Source organism: Spinacia oleracea, chromosome 3, assembly GCF_020520425.1.
Source record: "Spinacia oleracea cultivar Varoflay chromosome 3, BTI_SOV_V1, whole genome shotgun sequence".
Lineage (NCBI taxonomy): Eukaryota > Viridiplantae > Streptophyta > Magnoliopsida > Caryophyllales > Amaranthaceae > Spinacia > Spinacia oleracea.
Genome location: NC_079489.1, coordinates 3,663,758 through 3,685,463, shown reverse-complemented (window position 1 = coordinate 3,685,463; position 21,706 = coordinate 3,663,758). Strand labels below are relative to the sequence as shown.

At 37.2% G+C, this 21,706-nt stretch overlaps 3 protein-coding genes across 5 annotated transcripts; 2 read left to right on the top strand and 1 right to left on the bottom strand.

Annotated features, from left to right (window-relative positions):
* The first annotated feature begins 3,037 nt into the window (after nt 1-3,037).
* On the top strand, nt 3,038-3,817 carry LOC110784066 (NADH-ubiquinone oxidoreductase 20.9 kDa subunit). Its single transcript, XM_021983880.2, has 2 exons — nt 3,038-3,352; nt 3,453-3,817. The coding sequence occupies exons 1-2, from the start codon at nt 3,199-3,201 to the stop codon at nt 3,611-3,613; spliced, it is 315 nt and encodes a 104-aa protein (XP_021839572.1). The 5' UTR covers nt 3,038-3,198; the 3' UTR covers nt 3,614-3,817.
* Nucleotides 3,818-9,077: 5,260 nt separating this feature from the next.
* On the top strand, nt 9,078-16,819 carry LOC110779580 (alpha-glucosidase). 2 transcript variants are annotated; one of them, XM_021984072.2, is made up of 7 exons: nt 9,078-9,217; nt 11,284-11,620; nt 12,379-13,082; nt 13,746-13,976; nt 14,133-14,779; nt 15,328-15,751; nt 16,222-16,819. In XM_021984072.2, the coding sequence occupies exons 2-7, from the start codon at nt 11,379-11,381 to the stop codon at nt 16,683-16,685; spliced, it is 2,712 nt and encodes a 903-aa protein (XP_021839764.1). In that variant the 5' UTR covers nt 9,078-9,217; nt 11,284-11,378; the 3' UTR covers nt 16,686-16,819. The 2 variants fall into 2 exon arrangements, with proteins under 2 accessions (XP_021839764.1, XP_021839770.1); XM_021984078.2 differs by lacking the exon at nt 9,078-9,217 and adding an exon at nt 10,941-11,196.
* Nucleotides 16,820-17,543: 724 nt separating this feature from the next.
* LOC110779570 (4-hydroxy-tetrahydrodipicolinate synthase, chloroplastic) lies at nt 17,544-21,706 on the bottom strand. Of its 2 annotated transcripts, none has more exons than XM_021984060.2 (4): nt 21,504-21,706; nt 21,247-21,380; nt 19,814-19,897; nt 17,544-18,706 (listed from the first exon to the last, which is right to left on the bottom strand). In XM_021984060.2, exons 2-4 carry the CDS (start codon nt 21,333-21,335, stop codon nt 17,779-17,781), a joined length of 1,101 nt encoding a protein of 366 aa, XP_021839752.1. In that variant the 5' UTR covers nt 21,336-21,380; nt 21,504-21,706; the 3' UTR covers nt 17,544-17,778. The 2 variants fall into 2 exon arrangements, with proteins under 2 accessions (XP_021839752.1, XP_021839750.1); XM_021984058.2 differs by having other exon boundaries at nt 21,247-21,361; nt 21,504-21,705.

Below are 21,706 nucleotides of genomic sequence, written 5' to 3'. Positions count from 1 at the left end.
GTGTGGAATGTAATTCTCCTTGTTTGGCTGGTTAGACAAGTTGGATACGGGCCGGGTCGGGCTTCCTGAACGGGCCCGGTTACGCTAAGCCCACTCAATATCGGGTCGGGTTGAAATTTCGAAATCGGCCATGTCGGGTTGGGCTTTTTCAAAAAACATGCAGTTCAATTCTGTACACGACTTCGTGCTTCTAAATGGGGAAAAGGAATCCAAACTTGCGACCTATTGTACAAACACAGATCTTTAGTCTTAGGATCTTTTCTATTCACTTTATTCCTATTGTTTATTACTCCGTCCGTATTTATTTAAGAGATACACTTGGCCGGGCACGGGTATTAAGAATGAGAATTGAATGAAATAAAGTAATAAAACAAGTGGGGTTATGTAGATATTTTAATAAGTAAAACAAGTAGGGACCATGACATTTTAAGGGTGTGGGTGGGGATGGGGTGTAGATAGATTATTTAATTAGATAGTGGGGTTGATAAGTTACTAAAAATGGCAAGTGTATCTCTTAAATAAATACGGCTGAAAAAGGCAAGTGTATCCCTTAAATAAATACAGAGGGAGTAGATCAAATCATGCTGACCCTTTCGAGTACCAAAAGAAAGAAGATTGGTTGCTCTTGTGTCTAGGAACTTGAGTATAAAAAAATTCATTTGAGAACAGATCATATCATATCAGACAAAAAAAGAAGCAAAAAAACAGTAACGTAAAATATTTATATCAAACAAACCAAATCAAACTAGAAACTAGAAAAATCGGATTAGACTAAGTGAAGAGAACAACGTTAAATCTCTAAACCAATATCTAGGTAGTACATACGAGGTATTTGTTTGTATATAATTACTCCCTCTGTAATTTATTTAATGGCTTGGATCACGTATTTTTGCAAGACTCATGCATAATTATTACAAAGTATTAAATGATGCAAATAGATTGGGTCTTACAATATTTATTGTACACCAAACTTAAATAAGAGTTAGGAAAATTTGGTAATATTAATCGAACCTTTGACCGATTTTATTTTATTAAGTCCACATACGACATGTTTTTTAATAATATCACTTTTATTATCCAACGACATTGTTTTAATAATATCACTTTTATTATACTGTTTGTCACTTAAAAATAAATAATTTTTGCATACTACTCCCTCAATTCCTTTTTGTTCTTCCCATTTCCTTTTTTAGCATTTCTTTTTGTTCTTCCCCTACTGAATCTTTACTATTTTTTGCCATAGTATTTTTACCAATTTACCCTAAGATTCCCCACTATTTACCAAAAAACCCTAAGATTCTACACTTTTTCTACCATCTTTTTCCCCACCACCCTTATTTAATTATTTTCCCATTTCCCATAACCCCACCCACTACCCGTCTCTTTCAATTCTCTCTCATTCACTTCACCCCCCTCTCCCACCTCTCTGATTTCTCTCTCTCTCTCTTCATTTTCTCTCTCCTTCATTTTCTCTCTCCCTCCCTCTATTCATTTCTTGCTCTGTTTCTCTCCTCCTCTACGTTTTTCACTCTCTCTCCTCCAAAACATCTCTCTGTTCTTCATATTTGGATGTGAGGTCGCCGCCACCACCACAACCAAACCTCCGCCGCCGACACCACTCTCCGTTAAGGTCGTAAAATACGGAAATATGGCTTTAGATGGTGAAATTCGACTATAAAAATTCTAGATCTAGAGTTTTCATGGTCGAATTTGACCTCTAAATCCTTGAAATCGGGAGTGATAGTAAGGATCAAGTGGGTATTAATTTTTTGTATTTTTTTGTCGAATTTTCTGGGTGGTTTTTGTCGAGTTTTAGGTTGATTTTCGTCGAATTTTTCGGTTGATTTTCGATGATTTTTGGCAGATTTTTTGGGTTGTATTTGGTCGATTTTTGGGTTAAATTTGGTCGAATTTGGTGGTTGAATTTGAGTTGAAATTGTTCGCATTTCTGTGTTGAATTTGGGTTGAATTTGCTCGATATTTGGTTGAATTTATACGATTTTCTGGGTTGAAATAGTTCGGTTTGGGTTGAATTTGTTGTTCGATTTTCTCGGTTTAATTTGGGTTGAACTTGTTCGTATTTCTGGGTTTAATTTGGGTTGATTTTTGTTGAATTCTGGGTTGATGTTGCTCGATTTTTATTCGATTTTGGTTGAAATCTGGGTTAATTTGTCGATTTTGTCGATTACTGGGTTGATAAATCGGTTTTCTTGGTTGATTGCTGTCGATGAAGATAGTTTGTCGATTTTGGTTGAATATTCTAGGTACAATTTGTTCGTCGATTTTGGTTGAATATTCTGGATACAATTTGTTCGTCGATTTTGGTTGAATATTCTGGGTATTCGAAATTATGGGTTTAATTTCTTACAAATTCCGGGTTTAATTTCCATTTATCTTATTTTTTTAAAATATTTTCTCTCACTTATCTTTATTTTTAAATATATAAACTCTTATTTCCAATCTTACACCCAATCATTACTCATATCCCAATACAAACCAAGATTCAGTTTTCTTAAACCACACCCAACATTCTTTAGGGGAAGAACAAAAGGGAATGGAGGGAGTACAATATCACCATATTTTTTTAATCATTTTGAATTAATTTTATATTCTACTTATACTATTTATTGTACATTGGCATTAATTAAGAGTTTAGATAAAAATATTACAATTAAAATTGATTTTCGCACACGAGAGATAAAGATGGATTTGGACCGGGCTGGCCCAACACAAGCACAGAAAAAGCAAGGCCAGACACGAGCACAAAGTCGTGAGTCGTGGGTCTGGCTGGACCGCATTTTTTTTTAACAAGAAATAACACGATTCAACCCAACACGACAATGAACGCTAAATTTGGTAAAATTACGCCTAGATACGGCGGCCCAACCGGACCGGTACAAGGACCCATGGACCTGGATCGGGCCTAGATCCTATATTAAATTTTCGGCCAAGCCGGACTGATGGAATGTGGGCTAGACTCGTTCAAGAAGCCCGGCCCGTCGTGATCTTTAACGAGATATAGGAGATTAGGGGACTAGCGATTGCCAAATTAAAATGTTGGAGTTAGAAAATCAATTCCTCCTCTTTCCTCCAAAATAAAAAGAAAAAAAGAAATAGATATTGAATCGACTTTTACAGAAGAGAGAGAAACAAATCCCTGTCACCGGAGCTCCGATTACCGATAACAGGAGAGAGAAAATGAACACCGACATCACTGCATCAACAAAGCCCGAATACACGGTAATCGATCGGAACCCACTTTTCACCAAAGTCGTCGGCAATTTCAGCTCCCTCGATTACCTCCGTTTTGTCACTATAACCGGCGTTTCTGTCACCGTCGGCTACTTATCCGGTAATCCCTCTTCCTTTATCCTCATTTTATCAAATACCCATTTCGCAATTTCCTCTCTTTTATTTTAATTTTATTTTATCTGGGTTTTTTGGTGATTTAGGGATTAAGCCTGGGATTAAAGGTCCTTCAATGGTGACGGGCGGGCTAATCGGGGTTCTGGGAGGGTTCATGTATGCTTACCAGAACTCTGCTGGCAGACTCATGGGTTTCTTTCCTAATGATGATGAGGTAGTTAAGTACAAGAAGAAGCTTAATCAGTAATTTTATTTTAATGAAATGGGAAATTTGTTGATTTTGTGGAACATTGTGTTCAGTTTTTTAGAGGGATGTTTGCTTTGATTTTGCAATGAAATCAATTTCAATAATAGTTATTTTGGGAATTAATTGAATTAATGCTCCCAATTGTTGTCATTCTGCAAACCCTTGCTCATTTGAATTAATGCTGAGATGGTTTATTATTTTTTAGTACTGATAATGATGAGAAAGAATGTTCCATTGGATTTTAATTTTTTAACATTTTACTTTGGAAATTTATAAAGTTGTGTTTGAGTTTTGCTTGTTGGGTATTTAAGATGGGTCGGAAAATGTGACTGGAAGAATTTGTTGGAAATATTTAGGAAACTGTAGTGGGCTCTAGTTGGGAAGAGGAGTTACAAAGTTGAATTTTGTGGGAAATTATTCTTGTTTTATTAGCTATTCAATTCCCATGCTTTACAATGCTCCATATTTATAGTAACACAATGTTGGTGGTTTCCACCACTACAATACTCTAGACTATTCTACTTCTTCCTTCACATTGCCGACAGTGATGAAATAGGTTAAGATTTTGGGTTGATAGTGATGCCGCAAATAGAATTGAAATACCCTTGTTCTCTTTTTCGATACGATTCAATTTGAGCTGATTTGATGAATGCATTAAGGGTCATTTTTATGGCTTATTCTGTGTAACAGACTAACACATGTATGGATTTTGCTTGCATGCTTGATGTTCTCCTATTTAGTTTAAACACGGGTAGCTTTATATTTTTGTCATATGAGTATCTTGTAAGATTTCAGGGTTCTTTATGTGTTTAGGATTGACTTTAAGTAAAAGTTGTTGGTTTGGTTGGAGTACTGGGCATCTGGACCTCTATGAGATGAGCTAGGCTTGAATTTCTTGTAGTCTTGTCTAGGCTAGCTGAATGCTTGTTATCTGTGGATTCTTGGATATCTATGTCGAAGTGGTTCTAACCTTGAAATTATTCCTTTGGATAGAGCATTTTCACCCATGTTTTATATTGAGTCAGATTTCCCCTCTGGCCATAAGAAATGCAATTGTTAGCTCACTTGCTACATTGATATGTTAGGATCTTCAGATTTATGTTGCTTCTGTTAGTTTTCCTGCCAGTTTACCTGGGAAACAGGGTAATTGCAGCTGCTAGAATTGTAGGGTTATAACAGGAAATTTTTAGATGAGTTGCTAAAAAATTTCATGTCTGTTTTATAGCCATAGGCTTCTCTCATCTACATCCCTTATTCTCATACTTCCTATCACTATGTTTGGTTTCCTATCATGTGAGTCATCTTCCAACCTAACCAGTACTGATTTATGTGGGAATATAACAGTCGTTTCTGCATCAGTTCACAGATGATAGTGCTGCTTAGTTGAATATTGGAGAAAGGGTGAAACATGTAGGCTCTAGGCAGCACGATGTGGTTAACTCTAGGAAGTTGAGAAACTTGGTGGACAATTGGAATTGCAATAGTATATGAGCACACTAATTGAGGGTCCTCTGTATTCCTGGACCTAGTTGACTGTCTGTATCATTATCTAATAGCGGTGAGCCAGTGAATTAGGCGTGACAGACATGTTTGGGTAGTTAAGGTTTGAGATTGTTGCCTTTTGCTGCGTGCAAATTTCTGAGTGTTTACTTGAAGACCAGACGGGGTTATGAGAATACCTTGAGACCTTTTAGCATCAAGCATTTAGATTGACACTCACCTTTGGAACGAAGGATGTTATCATCATCAGCAAAACACATGTATGTGTAAGGTGTAAGCTTGATTGGTGCACAGTTGCACTCGTGGGATGAAACTGGAAACCGTGTTTGTTGCTAATTTCAGGTCGGATTTGATCTTGACATATATTTTTATTCAAGGAAGAAAAAAAATAAAAGGAATACCTTGTCTCGCTCCTCTTACCCGCAAGGAAGTTAATCCATGTAAGGTAACATCTCTTCCAATTTCACTCCACAACTTGCTTGCTTTAACATTTTTCCTGTTGTAGACATGAAATAGGACTACCTTGATTATGTTATTATGGATATTGTCCTCCGTAAGCATCTTTTATGCACCCGAGAAACTAGTTGCATCCCTTACATTTTCCTACTCATATGCTCTCCACATAATTATATCAGGTTGAATATGTATGGTAGATAATGGCATGTTTAAGGCTAGTTTATGAGGTAAAAGGAGACTGGATTGTTTTTGGGAAGGCACTGCATATGTGTTGAAATCTCTTTAAGTAGCCAAACTATCAGAGCCTTTCTCTGATGATGATACCGAGTTTGAGGTTCATCTTACTAAGTTCATCTTGGTTGATGGGTTTATTTGGGAAGATCACAGACCACAGAACCAGTCATTGAATCTGTGATTGATAACTTTAATTTCTCCATCTTCCATCTCATGGAATCGATGGATAGCATCTGGACTCCAAATCTTTACAGATAAGGATTCAAGTATTCCGGGGACGGAGGGAGTATCCTTATCTATATTAAAAAGAAAATACTTCAGCTAGCCAACTTGGTATCCGCTCTGGAATATCGGTTCAACACGGCTCAGTGGATTCCCATGTTAGTATTCCAATCATAGTTGATGCGGCATGGAAGAGTATCAGGAAAGAGAAGGATAGCTCGTGGGTAGCGGCAGTGGGGTGGGCTGTTAAATGTAGCGTCTTCGGGAATATCTCGGGTGCGGATAGAATCTTTGCGGTTTCGCCTATCCGGGTTGAGTGTAAGGCCATCCTGCGTGGGCTTCGGGAGGGGCTTAAGTATGGAATGAATATTATCATTAAAACGGACCACAAAAATGTTGTGGATCATATAAAGGGCCCAAACTCCAGCCCACTGGAGGTCAGACTAGTGGTAAGGGAAATCATCCACGTGGCAATTCTAGCATCTTTTGTTCTTATTAGTTGTTGGACCGCGCGCTAGATATTGAAATCCAATAGAAAAAATAATAGAGTAAATATGTTGAATAATTAGACGTGGAGTAAATTATTTACCAAATGTTAAGTAAATATGTTATGGTTTTTAATAATACCTCGCAAATGAAAGTCTGATGTTTCATTTATAAATATATAATTTACGCATACAATGATAAATAAATTATTAAAAAGAACGTAAGAGGAAAAAAAAATGATAAAAGGAATCAATTCATAAGATAGAAGGTGAAAGAAAGAAAAAAGAAGAAATAAAATAAAAGGAAACGTTGATGGTAGGATTTGAACCTTAGACTAAAGGAAACAAGCATGTAGAGCTTACAAAGGGAAGGTTTGAAAATTTTACTCCTTATAAATAGTGAATTTCAAGGAATCCTCACTCACATCACTATTGATAAGCAATTAAGCATAGTACGCAAAATACATGCATTTTAAAGGTTTGAGATTCTTAAAGTAAGTCGTTCCACAGTCCGTCAAGCTCACTGTCTAGCACAAAGGGCGAGAACGAACATTGTCTTTTCTTAGTTTGTTTGAATAGCTGTCCAAAAAAAAGTCTTAATATTGAGGCTGGAAATGAAAATTTGGCCAATTTGGCCAATTTGATGTGGCTTAAACCTAATTTCATAATAATTACAACGAGGTTTTCTTGTAAACTTGTAATACGAAGTAGTACTCCGTATTTTGAGTTTATGCTTGGTAAACCGGTTATCAACTTATCATGGATAACCGGTTATCAACTAAATAGTAAGCATGACATATAAACCCAATAAAAAAAAAGACAACTTGGACAATTGGGCCTGTTTAAAACCTTTGATTTCAGTGGGCTTGTGGGCTGCTAAATGTCTTTTCAAGTGCCTCTTTCTCATTTTGGGTAGTCAAAAGAGCTTATCACCAATAATTCATGTATTTGCTCTGAAATTGACTAAATAACCAAATAATTTTAATAAAAGAATGAAATAAACTCCTTTCATACTGTTTTTTACACCTCTCATTTCATACTTTAAGTTGATCCCTTTTAACATAACATATTTGGCGATGTACAATTTTGATCATTAACATTTTTAACTCTCTACAATTAAAAAAATATAAAAAATTGATACAATGAAAATATGTTTCAAAATAAATTTAACAAAACTCAACATCACTACGGTGTATGTTTTTAAATAAATAAATGCATAAATAAATATAAATGGTCAAAGTTGATCATGTCAATAATACCAAGAGTGAAAATTATTAAGTGCACCTAAGAGTATTTGGGAAGTGATAAATCCAAGGATTACTTTTTCCAAGGAAATCAACTTTATAAAAAAGTTGATTTCCTTGGATGAAGTAAAATTCTTACTTGGATTTATCATTTCCCAGAGTATTTTACGTCTATTGATGGTTCCTCTCACATTTTCTCATCACTGAGTAAGAGAAGAATGTGAGAAGGTCAAGTGGAAAAGTCAATGTATACATATTAAGGTCAAGTCACGCCAAGTCAGCAAATCAGACATATCTCCTCAATATCCTACAAATTAGCAGTATTGCCATCAGTATAGACAACGTAAGCCATTCTGAGTTGTCCTCATTTCTCGAAGCTATTCTGAATTGAAAGCCATCATTAATTGTTCTAGACATGATGACGTGTGATACTCCGTAGTAAACTGGACAACAAGCACATAAATCCTTTAATTTAAGGAGAGAATCAATAAGGATGTCAATCAAGATATTCAACTTACCAAAACAACGAAGATATGATTCAACTTGCCAAATCGTGTAGATTGCTCAATATGTACTTATATTCTTCTATCATTTTGTTCTTAAGATATTTTGTTGATTCACGCTTTACCAATCCCATCAAAATTGTTTTGATTGTCAAACCCCGCAAATCTAACGAATTTAGATCCAGTCTAATATTCTTCCCGAATATTAGAGACCGTTTAAAGTTGAGACCCCCAAAGTTGAAACCTTTTAGAAGACCATCTATAATTGGGAGACTTGAAATTAGTGGCGTCAATTTTTCCTTACTAGTGGTATCTACAACTAAAAAAAAACTTTGATGTGCGTTTTGCTCATCCATAAAATCTTATTTAAGGCTGATGTACAATTAATAAACATTCTAAAGCGAAAATAAAATAGACTCAAAACGCTTAAAAATTACCTCGATACAATATTAAAATTATCTATTACACTGGATGCTGCAAGATCTTTTATTGCTTATTAGATTTTCACTTACCTGTACTTAGTTGAACTTATTTTATGTAAATTATAATTAGGTCATTATTATTTGTAAATAAGGTGAAAATAAAGATAAAATTCCTCTTATCCAATACACCTTTACTCACACCTTCCATGCATTTCATGCATAATATACAATACTTTACACCTTAATTACAGGCTTCCACCTTCATAAGAAGCCAATTTTATTCCCACCTACATACGCATCTCAATTATATACCACTAGTATTTATGTAATACCAGCATTTTATCTACAAATTTATTTATAATACCACGGGCTTCAATTCCATGCATACTCAATCTCTCTATATATATCACACTTCAGGCTAGCTAGAGTTACAAACTTACAATAACAAAACATTAGTAGCTCATGCCATTTTCGTTGAAGCAAGGTCGTCGTCCATAATTAAGGCTATTGAACACACATCAATTCGTTGTACGTCCAGGTTAGTGATCGAGTTAGTCTATGTTAATGTAGATTAGGTTGCGTACTGCATATATCATTACAAAATATTGTACCATCAACGACGGGAAATCCCCGTCGCTAAAGGCCAATAATCTTTGATTAATGACGGGATTTTCTGTCGCGAATCCGTCATATAAGTGGGTCGTCGCTAATGGAAAATTCTGTCGTTAACCCGTCGTAAAAGACATTTGCGACGGTTGTTTCCGTCTTTGTTTGGTTGTTAGCCCGTCGCAAAAGGCTTTAGCGACGTGATGTTTGACCCGTCGTAATTAGGTTGTCGTTAATGATACAAATTCTTGTAGTGTTATATGTTAAATTTGGAGATTATATTGTGTGCATAAACTCTAGTGTTTGAATGTTAATTTTGAAATAATTAATTAAGATTTTTTTATGAGTAATAACATGTTAGTTGCATGGCTGTATAATATGAATAGTGGTGAGCTTGGAATTGAAACTTAGTAAAAGTTCATGTCATGGATTTTTTTTTTTTTTGATCTAGAAAGCAAAAGTAACCACTTTAAAAGCAAGTGCACCTAGGAGAAAGAGATAAGGATAAGTAAGAGGAATATCTTTTTCAAAAATAAGAGATAAAAAAATTTATTTGCAAGTAAAGGGAGTTTTATTACTCGATCTGTTCTTAAATAATAATCATATATACTTTATTGTAATGTTCAAAACATTGTCACATTTTATAAAGGTGTAATAATTTGTGCATTAATTTTACGTTAAATACTTACTAGAATTGAGTTATAGAGAAAGTATAAGAACATTCCAATTGTTTTGAAGGGTGTACGTTGAACAAAACAATGTCATATGCATAACACGTATCCTTAGTCCTTACTAGGTAAAAAATACTCTGCAGCTAATTATGAGGTCATGATCTAATAGTTAAGACGAAGGCTAATCTACGATAGATCGATAGGTCAGATGTTCGAATCCCCCTTCTCCATTTTGTAATTGTATTACCCTTATGGCACTTTCGCATAAAAAATAAAAATAAAACCAAATTATCAATGGTTATGTGAAGGAATTTATTTGGTCAATTTGATAATGTGTCGATTTCTTAATTGTTGAAATGGAATTTTCTTGAAGCCTTAGTGTTGGGTTCCCCACTTTCCCTTTATCCTCTCCGACAGCTCCGAGTAGAGCTCATATATGATATAGCCGGTTGTACTCAACGACTTTCTATTACTTATTTACTAATTTTTCTTCTAGATGAGAAAATATGAAGAAGAAAAATACCCTATGGGCATCAAGTTGTATAAGATACAACCGGTTATACGAGAAAAATTGCCCTCGGCTCGATGCACGAGCCGCCTATGACCACTAAGCATGTCAAATACCAAAAAGAAAAAACAGGACAACTTGGACCATTGGGCCTGTTAAAAACCTTTGATTTTGTGGGCTAGTGGGCCGCTAAATGTCATGTAAGGTGCCTCTTTCTCATTGGGTAAAAGAGCTAATCACCAATGAATCAATGATTCAATGAATTTGCTTTGAAACTAACCAAATAAACTCAATCATTTTCTAATAAAAAAAATTAAAAAAATAAAAATGAAAAACAAAACTCATTTCATACTTCATACCTAACTTTTGTGCTACAAGAATCTACGACCCTCATGGAAAATTCTTCTTCCTAAATAAATCAAACGACACCTTAAAAAAAATTAAAAAAGTTTTAAGAATTTATTAAAAGATGGTGTAATTTATTTTTTTCTAACCATACATGAAAAAGAATATGTTACACTACTTGACATTTACAACGGTGGTAGAAGACATTTTCTGTTCTCTAGATATATTTCACATATTGAGCATATTATAGTAATCTTTTATTTCAAGTGATTACTTATTATTTAGTGTTTATCAAGAGAAATATAGTAGATCCAAAATGTACCCATATTGTTATTTCGTTGAAAATAAACTTGAAAAGAGGGCCAATTATTGAAATTTGTGACTGAGGTAGTGGTCGTTATCATTTGCGCCAATTTCATACGGCATATAACTGAATTCACATGTACTTATAAATAATAAAAGTTTTATTTTCAGGAACTACTATTCACTATTGGTCTTTCACTTCTTAAATACTCTGATTATTGGCTCGTTTAGAAAGGGAGCAGCCGAGCAGCAAAGGCAGCAGCCATATGGGACGGGCTAAACCACCGCGATCAGCCTGCTCGGGGCTAGGAGTAGTGTTACTGCTGGTGTTTTGCACGGTGGTAGTGGGAGCAACAGCATCGGAAAATGGTAACCAAGAAGCAATAGGGTATGGGTACGAGGTGAAGTATGCCAAAGTTGATGGGAAGTCATTGACTGCTTTGTTGCAGCTTATAAGAAATTCCTCTGTTTATGGCCCTGATATTCAGTTGCTTACCCTCACTGCCAGGTATTTTGTTGCTAATTTGTTGCTAATACAAAGTATTTATTTTTGCAACGTTTTATAAGTACTAACATTATTTCGGGAAGTGATTTTGGCATACCCTTTGTACGAGCACATGAACAAAGGATGTCTCGGTCTAGTGGTTAATATTATAGCCTGTGTACGATAAGTCACATGTTCATTTTGTATTTGTAACTTGAAATGCCCTTGTGGCTCATTCGTATCAAAAAGAATGTACAAACTTTTATATAAGGCGGTCTTACACAAAAGACCGCCTTGATGTCATATAAGTTAAGCAATAGAATCAATTAGTTAAACACGGGAACTAATTAGTTAAGCATGAGATCTAATTAGTTAAACAATGGAACTAATTTAGAAAAGCACTGAAACTAATTAGTTAATCAATGAAACCAATTAGTTAAGCAATGAAACAAATTAGTTAAACAATCAAAATGGTCTTTTCGGTAAGACGGTCTTACACAAAAGTTGTCGATGTGTGACCACATGAAACTTGTCTTCCTCACATAGAGATGTGCTAAAATCAATTTCCCGTAATTTTCTACCTTATTCTATTTGCTAAGTAAGCTAACCTACCTAACTAACTATCCCTGTGTAAGATAAGTCACATGTTCAAAAAAAAATGTGAGACCACATGAAACTTGCCTTACTCATATCACATAGAGGTGTGTCAAAATCAGTTTTCCGTAATTTCATACTATGTATTTGATAACTAAGCTAACCTACCAAATTAACCATGCATGCAGCTTAGAAGAAGACGACACCTTGAGGATCCGAATCACAGACGAAAACAACCGTCGATGGGAAGTCCCCGACAGTGTCCTCCCCCGTCCACCACCACCTCCACCGTCTCCCCCACCAAAACACCTCCGCTATCCACTCCCGATAAACGAACCCACCGCCACAATCTTCTCCCACCCTCACTCCGACCTCACCTTCACTCTCTTCCACACCTCTCCTTTAGGCTTTTCCATCTACCGTAAATCCACTCACGACGTCCTCTTTGACGCCAATCCTAATCCATCTAACCCAAACACCTTCCTCGTCTTCAAGGACCAGTATCTCCAACTATCCTCGTCCCTCCCGGGCCAACAAGCCCACCTCTACGGGCTCGGGGAGCACTCCAAGCCCAGCTTCCAGCTAGCTCAAAACCAACTCCTCACTCTCTGGAATGCTGATATAGCTAGCTTCAATAGAGACCTTAACTTATACGGGTCACACCCGTTTTATATGGATGTTCGGTCTTCACCGGTGGCAGGGTCCACTCATGGAGTGTTTCTGTTGAATAGCAATGGGATGGATGTAGAATACACTGGTGATAGAATCACTTACAGGGTGATTGGGGGCATTATTGACCTTTACGTGTTTTCCGGCCCAACACCAGCCGCGGTGGTGGATCAGTACACTAAGATCATCGGCCGGCCTGCTCCAATGCCTTATTGGGCTTTCGGTAATCTATTTACTTCAATTTCTACAGTGTGTTTCTGACAAAAGCAGATTACTTGAATGCATCTAAGTAGACCTGTCAAAGAAGTCAGATCGGTCGGGCCGGGTTATAAAACAAAAAAACTTTCGGATCGGTCACTTTCTGGTTTGGGTTTACTAATTATTGTTCAAGACCCATAACTTTCAGGTTCGGGTCGACCCAACGAGTTGAAATATTTTAAAATACGTGTTATATTTTACTAATTAATTTGGGTAATAATTATACAAAATATGCACACAAATTAAGAAAATTTTATACACAGTCAAATTCAACCATAAAATGACGTATAATTCAAATCAAAATCAATAAATCATATTACACAACAATAGTAAAAACATCTTCATTATGCTTAAAATTGCTCATAATCTCATTATACTATAAGTATACCGTTCTTCAATAAGTCGGGTCAAAACGGATTCGGTTGGATTTTGACCCATTACTTTTCGGGTTGTTCGGGTTCGGATAAAATCGGGTTACGGGTCATAAAATATTGTTCAAGACCCAATATCCGGGTCAGGTTCAAGTCGGTTTTCAGGTCGGGTTGATTTGTTTTCGGGTCAGGTTGATTTTTGACATTTGACAGGTCTACCTCTAAGCATACATATTTGCATCTTCCTCCCATTTCAGGTTTTCATCAGTGCCGATGGGGTTACCATGATGTAAACGAGGTTGAATCTGTGGTCGATAAGTATGCAGAAGCTAAGATCCCTTTGGAAGTAATGTGGACAGATATTGATTACATGGATGCCTATAAGGATTTCACTCTTGATCCTGTTAACTTCCCTCAGGACAAGATGCAACAATTTGTTAGTAAACTCCACAAGAATGGCCAAAGATATGTTCCAATCTTGGATCCTGGTAATTCAACTGACAACAAACTGATACAAATATTTTCAGAATACTGCATTCTCTGACAAACTGATACAAATGGTTTCAGAATACCAGTACTCTAACAAACCGCCTTCAGAGTTCAGATCTGATAAGTGTTACTCATATTCTGTTTTTTCATGTCAGGAATCAATACAAACAAGTCATATGAAACTTTCATTAGGGGTATGCAAGCTGATATTTTCATCAAACGCGACGGTAAACCTTACTTGGGTTCTGTTTGGCCAGGACCAGTTTACTTCCCTGATTTCCTAGACCCTGCTGCTCATAACTTCTGGGTTGATGAAATTAAGAGATTTCGAGATATAATTCCCTTTGATGGAATCTGGATTGACATGAATGAAGCATCAAATTTCATAACTTCTACACCTACACCTGGATCTACCCTTGATAATCCACCATATAAGATCAATAATTCTGGAGGTAGGGTGTCCATAATCAGCAAGACTATACCAGGAACAGCTATGCACTATGGTAATGTTACGGATTACAATGTCCATAACCTTTACGGGTTTCTTGAATCTCAAGCCACCCGTGAAGCACTCGTTAGAACTAGGGATGAAAGGCCGTTTTTACTTTCAAGGTCGACGTTTGCTGGTTCCGGGAAGTATACCGCGCATTGGACTGGAGATAATGCGGCAAGATGGGATGATTTGCAGTATTCTATTCCAACTATGTTGAACTTTGGAATTTTTGGGATGCCAATGATTGGAGCAGATATATGTGGTTTTGCTGAAAATACATCAGAAGAGCTATGTCGACGATGGATTCAGGTAAATCTCTATCCTTATATCCCTTAGAAGTATGCCCTAGGCTTTGTTCTTCACCAGGAGAACCGGTTCAGAATCAGTTCAGATAGAGGTGATCAAAGTTCAGGCCGGGCCAAACTTTAACACAAAACTCATGCCAGACCCATAAATTAGGTGCGGGCTTTTTGGCCTGAAATCCAACTTTTAGGGCCAGCTCGGGCTTTGGTTCAAAAATGAGACTGCCCAAATCTGCCCTTCTGGGGTGGGTCAGGTTGGGCTATAGTTGATCAAACCTAGGTTCAGAAAAGGGCAGATGTTTTTAAGCTCACAATTTCTTTCACAACTAAAATAAGTTCAAATAAGGGCTCATAGGTCAAATAATGGTTTCTCAAGTGAGAAGGAGGAAGCTAGATTATTGTGCATTAGATAGCTATGGTTTTACACTTTGAGGTCCTGCATATGAGAATATTAGACATGGCTTCGGCCTTCAGATAGGAGAAGAAACTTCATTTTATATACAAGTGTTAGCTTGCTTGGTTGCTTATATCTGATATGTGTTTGCTAATACACAGCTAGGTGCCTTCTATCCGTTTTCAAGGGATCATTCAGCTCGTGATACTATTTATCAGGAGCTCTATCTATGGGAATCAGTTGCTGCTACAGCAAGGAAAGTGTTGGGACTCCGTTACCAGCTCCTCCCCTACTTCTACACTATGATGTATGAAGCGAACTTGAGAGGAACCCCCATTGCCCGACCCCTTTTCTTTACTTTTCCGGAAGATGTCACAACTTACGGAATTAGCTCACAGTTCCTCATTGGCAGAGGAATCATGGTTTCACCTGTTCTGAAACCCGGAGCAGTATCTGTCGACGCATATTTCCCACGGGGAAACTGGTTCGACATGTTCAACTTCTCAAATTCAGTGAGTGTATCTAAAGGAACATATGTTACTCTCAACGCACCCCCTGATCATATCAATGTTCACATCCGCGAAGGTAATCTAAACTGTGTTCTTCATTTGTTTAAAATGGCTTACCTTTTCCTACTGTCTTATGACTGAAACCTAGTTTTATGACTGAAACCTGGGACCAGTATGGACCCTGAAACTATTAGCAGGGTCACGATGGTCCATAAGTGAACCTAGCTAACACCAATATGATGAAGATTATCCATAATTAGACGTACAAATCATATAGATAGAGTACGGTTGGGCGGGTAAACATAACTTTAAGGTATCAAGTGTTCTTTTGTACCGACTTTGTGGACCTTCAAGATCTACATGTATAGTTAGGTTTGGGTCAAGTTGGGTTCTTGGATTAGGAGATGGGGTCGGTCCTGAGTCGAACAATCTCAATGTTCAAGGCTGAAGTGTATTTTTTAAATATCTTATGGGCTTTGAGGTTTCCACAGTTGGGTCAATTTGATAGGTGTACCTATAACCCAATTTCCTTGTGATCTCTATCAGGTAATATTGTAGCTATGCAAGGAGAAGCTATGACAACTCAAGCTGCACGAAGCACACCGTTCCATCTTTTGGTAGTTATGAGTGATCATGTGGCCAGCACCGGAGAGCTTTTCTTAGATGACGGGGTTGAAATGAATATGGGAGGCGACAGTGAAAGTTGGAGCTTGGTAAGATTTTCTGCAGAATCATGGCCAAACAATGTGACAATCTCATCCGATGTTGTGCACAGAGGATATGCAATGAGACAGAGATGGATATTGGATAAGATAACTATTCTGGGTTTGAAAAGAAGAGTGAGGATAAAGAGTTATACAGTACAGACGGGTGCTAAAGCAACAAAGATCAAAGGTTTGGGACTAAGATCAAGATCTAGCAACCAAGGGGAGTTTGTTGTATCGGAAATTTCAGATCTGAGGCAGTCTATAGGACGAGACTTTAAATTGGACCTGGAGTTTGAAGAATAAACAAGATACAGGAAATCTACTAGGTTCACTTAAACTTTTCTGGTTTACCCATGTTTAAATAATAAAAGATTAGCATGTATTAAGAATTGTGATCACTGATCAGCAATGAAATCAATAGCTCAATTCTAGCTGAAGATATAATCCACCTCTAATTATTTCAGCATTTGCAAATAGCTCAATTTCAACCGAAGATCTCGGTGAGACAATTAAGCAATACAAAGGCCAGAAAATATCAGCAAATTAAGCAGAAAAAAAAGGGGGGATTTTTAGCTCAAGAATAAGAGAGGAATTAAAAAAGCACTATGTTTTATGCCCTAGCTAATCTTTTTTCTTCATTTTCTCTTTGAACAAATCCTTATTCAAAATGGTACAACTCTATAATAGATGCTGCTGCTGGCATCAGGGTTGCATCCGCTAAACTAGGCCAATTGAGCAACCAATTAATCTCAAACTGACAAACTAAACAAAACCTTAATGCCTTAACGCCTTAAGGGCGTGTTTTTTATGATACCGAATTGAGCTGAATGTTACTGCCAACTATCCAACAGATGCACCAATCCACTCTGCCACCCCCAAAATAACGGTAATCTATCAGTCCCCACTCGGTATTCTAGCTACTTAATTTACATTTCACACACAATTATTTGTATATTATATTTAAATGCGATATGAGAATAGAGGGAGTAGCAAACAAGTAAATGCATACAATTACTTAGAGCTGGGTAATAAAAGGAAACAGTAAGAGAAGACGTACTAGTTTCCTTGCAGCATTTGCTTATTAGCAATTGGAGGTATTCAGCACTTGTATATGCCAGGAGACTCGAGGATGGAATAAGCTGAGGGCAACAGTAAAGCGTATAGACCAAAATCCCGTAAATTAATCAAACATTCAGAACAAACTTTGGTATCTAGTTATCTACCCCTGGCATTCTGAAAAACTCATTACATAACTTGCAGAAAATTCATAAACAGCACAGCAAAGGAAACTCTGAAACAAGCAGGAAGAAGAAACGGCAGGCTTTTCCTGAATCCCCCACTTCTACCCTTATTTCCCGGTTCTACCAACAATGAACTACTACAAGCGTTCAAGAGTTTAGTAACGACCAATCAAAATGAAATCATCATCTTCAAGGACTTGGACATCTTTGTCACCAACAAAGTTCTCCCGCCCGATTTCCTTCACAATGTGCACAAATTCCACCCTCTTTTCCCGTGGAAGAGGCACATAAGGAAGGCGGAAAACTGGCCTTGCTACTCCAAGTTGAGCTAAAGCTGTATTCAAGCCTATAGGGTTTGGCTCCTGAAAAAGCCACTCCATCAAAGGCATAAGCTTGGAATTAAGAGATGGATTCTTCCCTTTGAACATGAGCTGTCCAATTAAGCTAGGAACCAAGTTACTAGTAACAGATATAACTCCAGTAGCCCCATAGTCCCACCTGGAATCATGGCACTGATCATCATTCCCACTCCAAACTACAATCCTGTTATCTGTATACTGCTTAATTCTTTCGTGTCCAACACATTCTTTAACACCAGCAAAGTTGGTATTTTGTGCTAGAGAATGTATCACCTGAGGAGGAATATCTTGACTTGTTCTTGACGGAACATTGTACACGATGGCGGGCCCCATGGACAGCACACTATCAAAATGAGCAAGCATGCCCTCCATGGATGTCTTGCCATAGTAAGGATTGATGTGAAGTGCGGCATGCATTCCAACAGCAAACCCCTGTTCAGTAGCATGTACTGCTTCTCGTGTTGAGTTGCTGCCAGTGTTCCCTATTACTTTGATGCTACTGCCAAAACAGTTGACAGTATGACCAATCAGCATAATGTGCTCATCCCAGCTCATTAATTGCCCTTCACCAGTTGTACCACCGACAATAACAGCTTCAGCGCCTCCATTGATCTGCATGTTCATTAAGGCATCATAAGCTTCAAGATCGAATCTTCCATCTGGCAGATACGGGGTTTTGATGGCCGTAATCAGTCTCAAGGCCTTTATATCGTCCACATTTGTCCTGAAAATAAAACCAAGCTGACTTTGTAATATTTCCACACCTCAACAGCTATCCAAAAACTAAAATTCGTTTCACAAAGGCAAAAAGGGGGGAGTCTGAAAACTTGGTAACCATTATCATTTACTTCTTTAGATAAAAATGACAAAAGAACCCCATTTAGAATTATCGAAAAACATATTTCATTTGTTTTCCTATTCGAGGATGAAAAAAATGGGGTCTCAACAAAAACTTGGTTTTTTTTGGGCAAGTAACATTCTCCCAACTATTCAAACAGCACAGGAAACCATTATATGTTGATTAAGTTTATGAGTTATCTTCATGTTTGTATCTGGCAAAAATCTAACCTCACTAACATTTTCCAACAAGTCCCTGCTCTGAGAAAGTTCTGCTTCTTTACTTACATATAGGATAGTCAGTTCATTTGCAAAGTTAAATAAGCTGATACGAGGAATACACCAAAGCGAGTAAATTTCGACAAAAGGAGATTTTAATGGGCATGTAAACTAGAAGTCTAGAACAAAAAGTCATGTCGGCTGTCATTAAAGCTGCTAATCTGAAAAATACTGATACAGAACAGTAAATTTCGGAGCTTCTGATAGACTCTGAGCATGACAGCCAGCCCCTACTTCACAATAGTAAAAGATCAACTTATAATCAACAAGAGCAACAATGCAGGTCTATATACTTCTTAGGATAAGTGACTTAATCAACAGAGAAACAAGTACTTTTGAATAGACAAAACATACATCGTACTTGATAAAACAATAGCCCCCCTATTCTAAAACTTAGAACTTGTAACGACACACAGAGGCTTCTGTACACGGCATAATGTGTGAGATCAATTTTTCCCTTCATACTTGGGACATGTATTGGGTGCACTATAAGCTTTAAGTACTTTTCATAGCTAACTGGCTTCTTCAAAACAGAAGAGGTAGGTATCAAATTTTAAACAGATGAGGTAGGCATCAAATTTTAGTTTTTTCCTTGTTGACTTGCTTGAATGAATCAATACACATGCTTGAATAAAGACTACATGTAATCAAAACTGTAAAAATAAACAAGCTATCCAGCAAGACATACCACTTACAATTCAAACTGATACATTACCTGTTCTTAATTTCATAACTACGCATAGGAAGATGGAAATTAGCAACCACAGCAGCTTGTGGGGACCTCCACCTAATATACGTTCTGCAAGAAAAAATGACAAAAGTTGGCTGATGAACAGGCATTATTTTACTAGCTAATAGAAAAATATCCCCAAACACAATATACGGGGTTCATATTAAGAAAATACCACACAGGAAGTGGTAAGATCTCAAGCCATTCACTATAACAACCAAGACTCAGCATTTTTATTACCTTGGATGCTTTATGCATATTGTAACCTGGTATATGTTGACTGTCGTTTACTTTTTGTAACAGACACGTCTTAGACTTGATCCTCAAACAAGCAGGAAATTCCCTCCCCATATCCAGGTGAAAAATAATAGTTCCTTGATACATATGGGCTGCGTACGTTAAAGATTAGACCCAAGGTTCAGAGCTCCCTAAATAGATCATAAAAAGAGACAGAGGCTCGCCTGAGCTAAAGGGGAAGTCTTCTGGCAATGTAAAAGTTACTATCTAATAGCATCTTAAGAACAGAACTGCATTCAAAATGGACCATATCGAAAATTAACACCAAAACACAAAATTTCCATGTGAGCCCGTTGAAGACTGAATCGTGCTCTGGTTCGACACTCCTTGTTTAGGCCATAATCTCTTCTCTCCAATAGCCACCAAGTCTGTATTCATTAATCAATACAAAAACCATATTCCTGCCTAAATGACTATTCCACACACCAGAAAAGTATTGGTCATGATGAAGCTTCATATTGATGATCTATACCAAACATGACACCCTAACCAAAATGACCACAAAACCCTGATTTCAATGTCACATATAAACAGAGCCCAGGCTAACATCCGTAGACACTCAATGGCAATCGCGAATATCTTATCACATTATGTCGGTTCCGCAAAGGCTACATTCATGCTCCATAATCAAAAGTCCCCAATATCCACTAAGTCTGTATTCATTACTCAATACAAAACCATATTCCTGCCTAGATGACAATTCCACACACTAGAAACGTATTGGTCATGATGAAGCTTCATATTCATGATCTATACCAAACATGAAACCCAACCCAAAATGACCAGAAACCCTGTTTTCGAGGCAATAAATCAACGGAAAGAAAGCATCCGTAGAAACTATGGCCACTGCGAATGTCTATCACATTATATTGTTTACACAACGGCTACACATCTTGCTCAATACTCAAAAGTCCCATCGGAAATAACTTCCCAAGGTATCTATTGATAACTAAAACAGCATACAGAAACCAATGGTTCAAAAAAATACCAGAAATACAATTGCCTTAAAAGAGCCTAAACTCAATTTACCAAAACCCTGTAGTATGAAAATGATTGATATGGAAAAACAAAATTCATAATTGACATTACAGCTAAAATCCAAAATTCATAGAAAAAAATACCTATTATAAGAATACGGTGAAGCAGGCCTTGGGCGGCTGAAAATAGTGGAATCTTTCAGGCATAATCTGTGACTCGTTAAAGTAGCCATTCCGATATCAAATTGCGAAACCCTAACTGAAAATCGAGCGAAAATCTATCAATTTAGGTATCAACAAATCAAAATTAGAATTACAAATACCAAAATGGTGGCAAATTAAATGGAGAATAAGAAGATAGGGTTTCGGAAAATGGGAGAGAGATTCAGTTCGTTACTTACAAGATGTGTGTTTGTGCTTCAGTAATATTTCCGGCCGACGTCGCCGCCCTGGTTGATGGCGTGGTGTTTGGTTGCGGGTGAGAGGTTGAAGGAGACAGTACTGCACTAGTGCACATAGGTTGAGCTAACACAAACTGAGTGTGAATGAAAGAGGCATCTAGGGCTGTAGGGGAATCACGTTCCTAATTGGCAAGTTTGTTGGT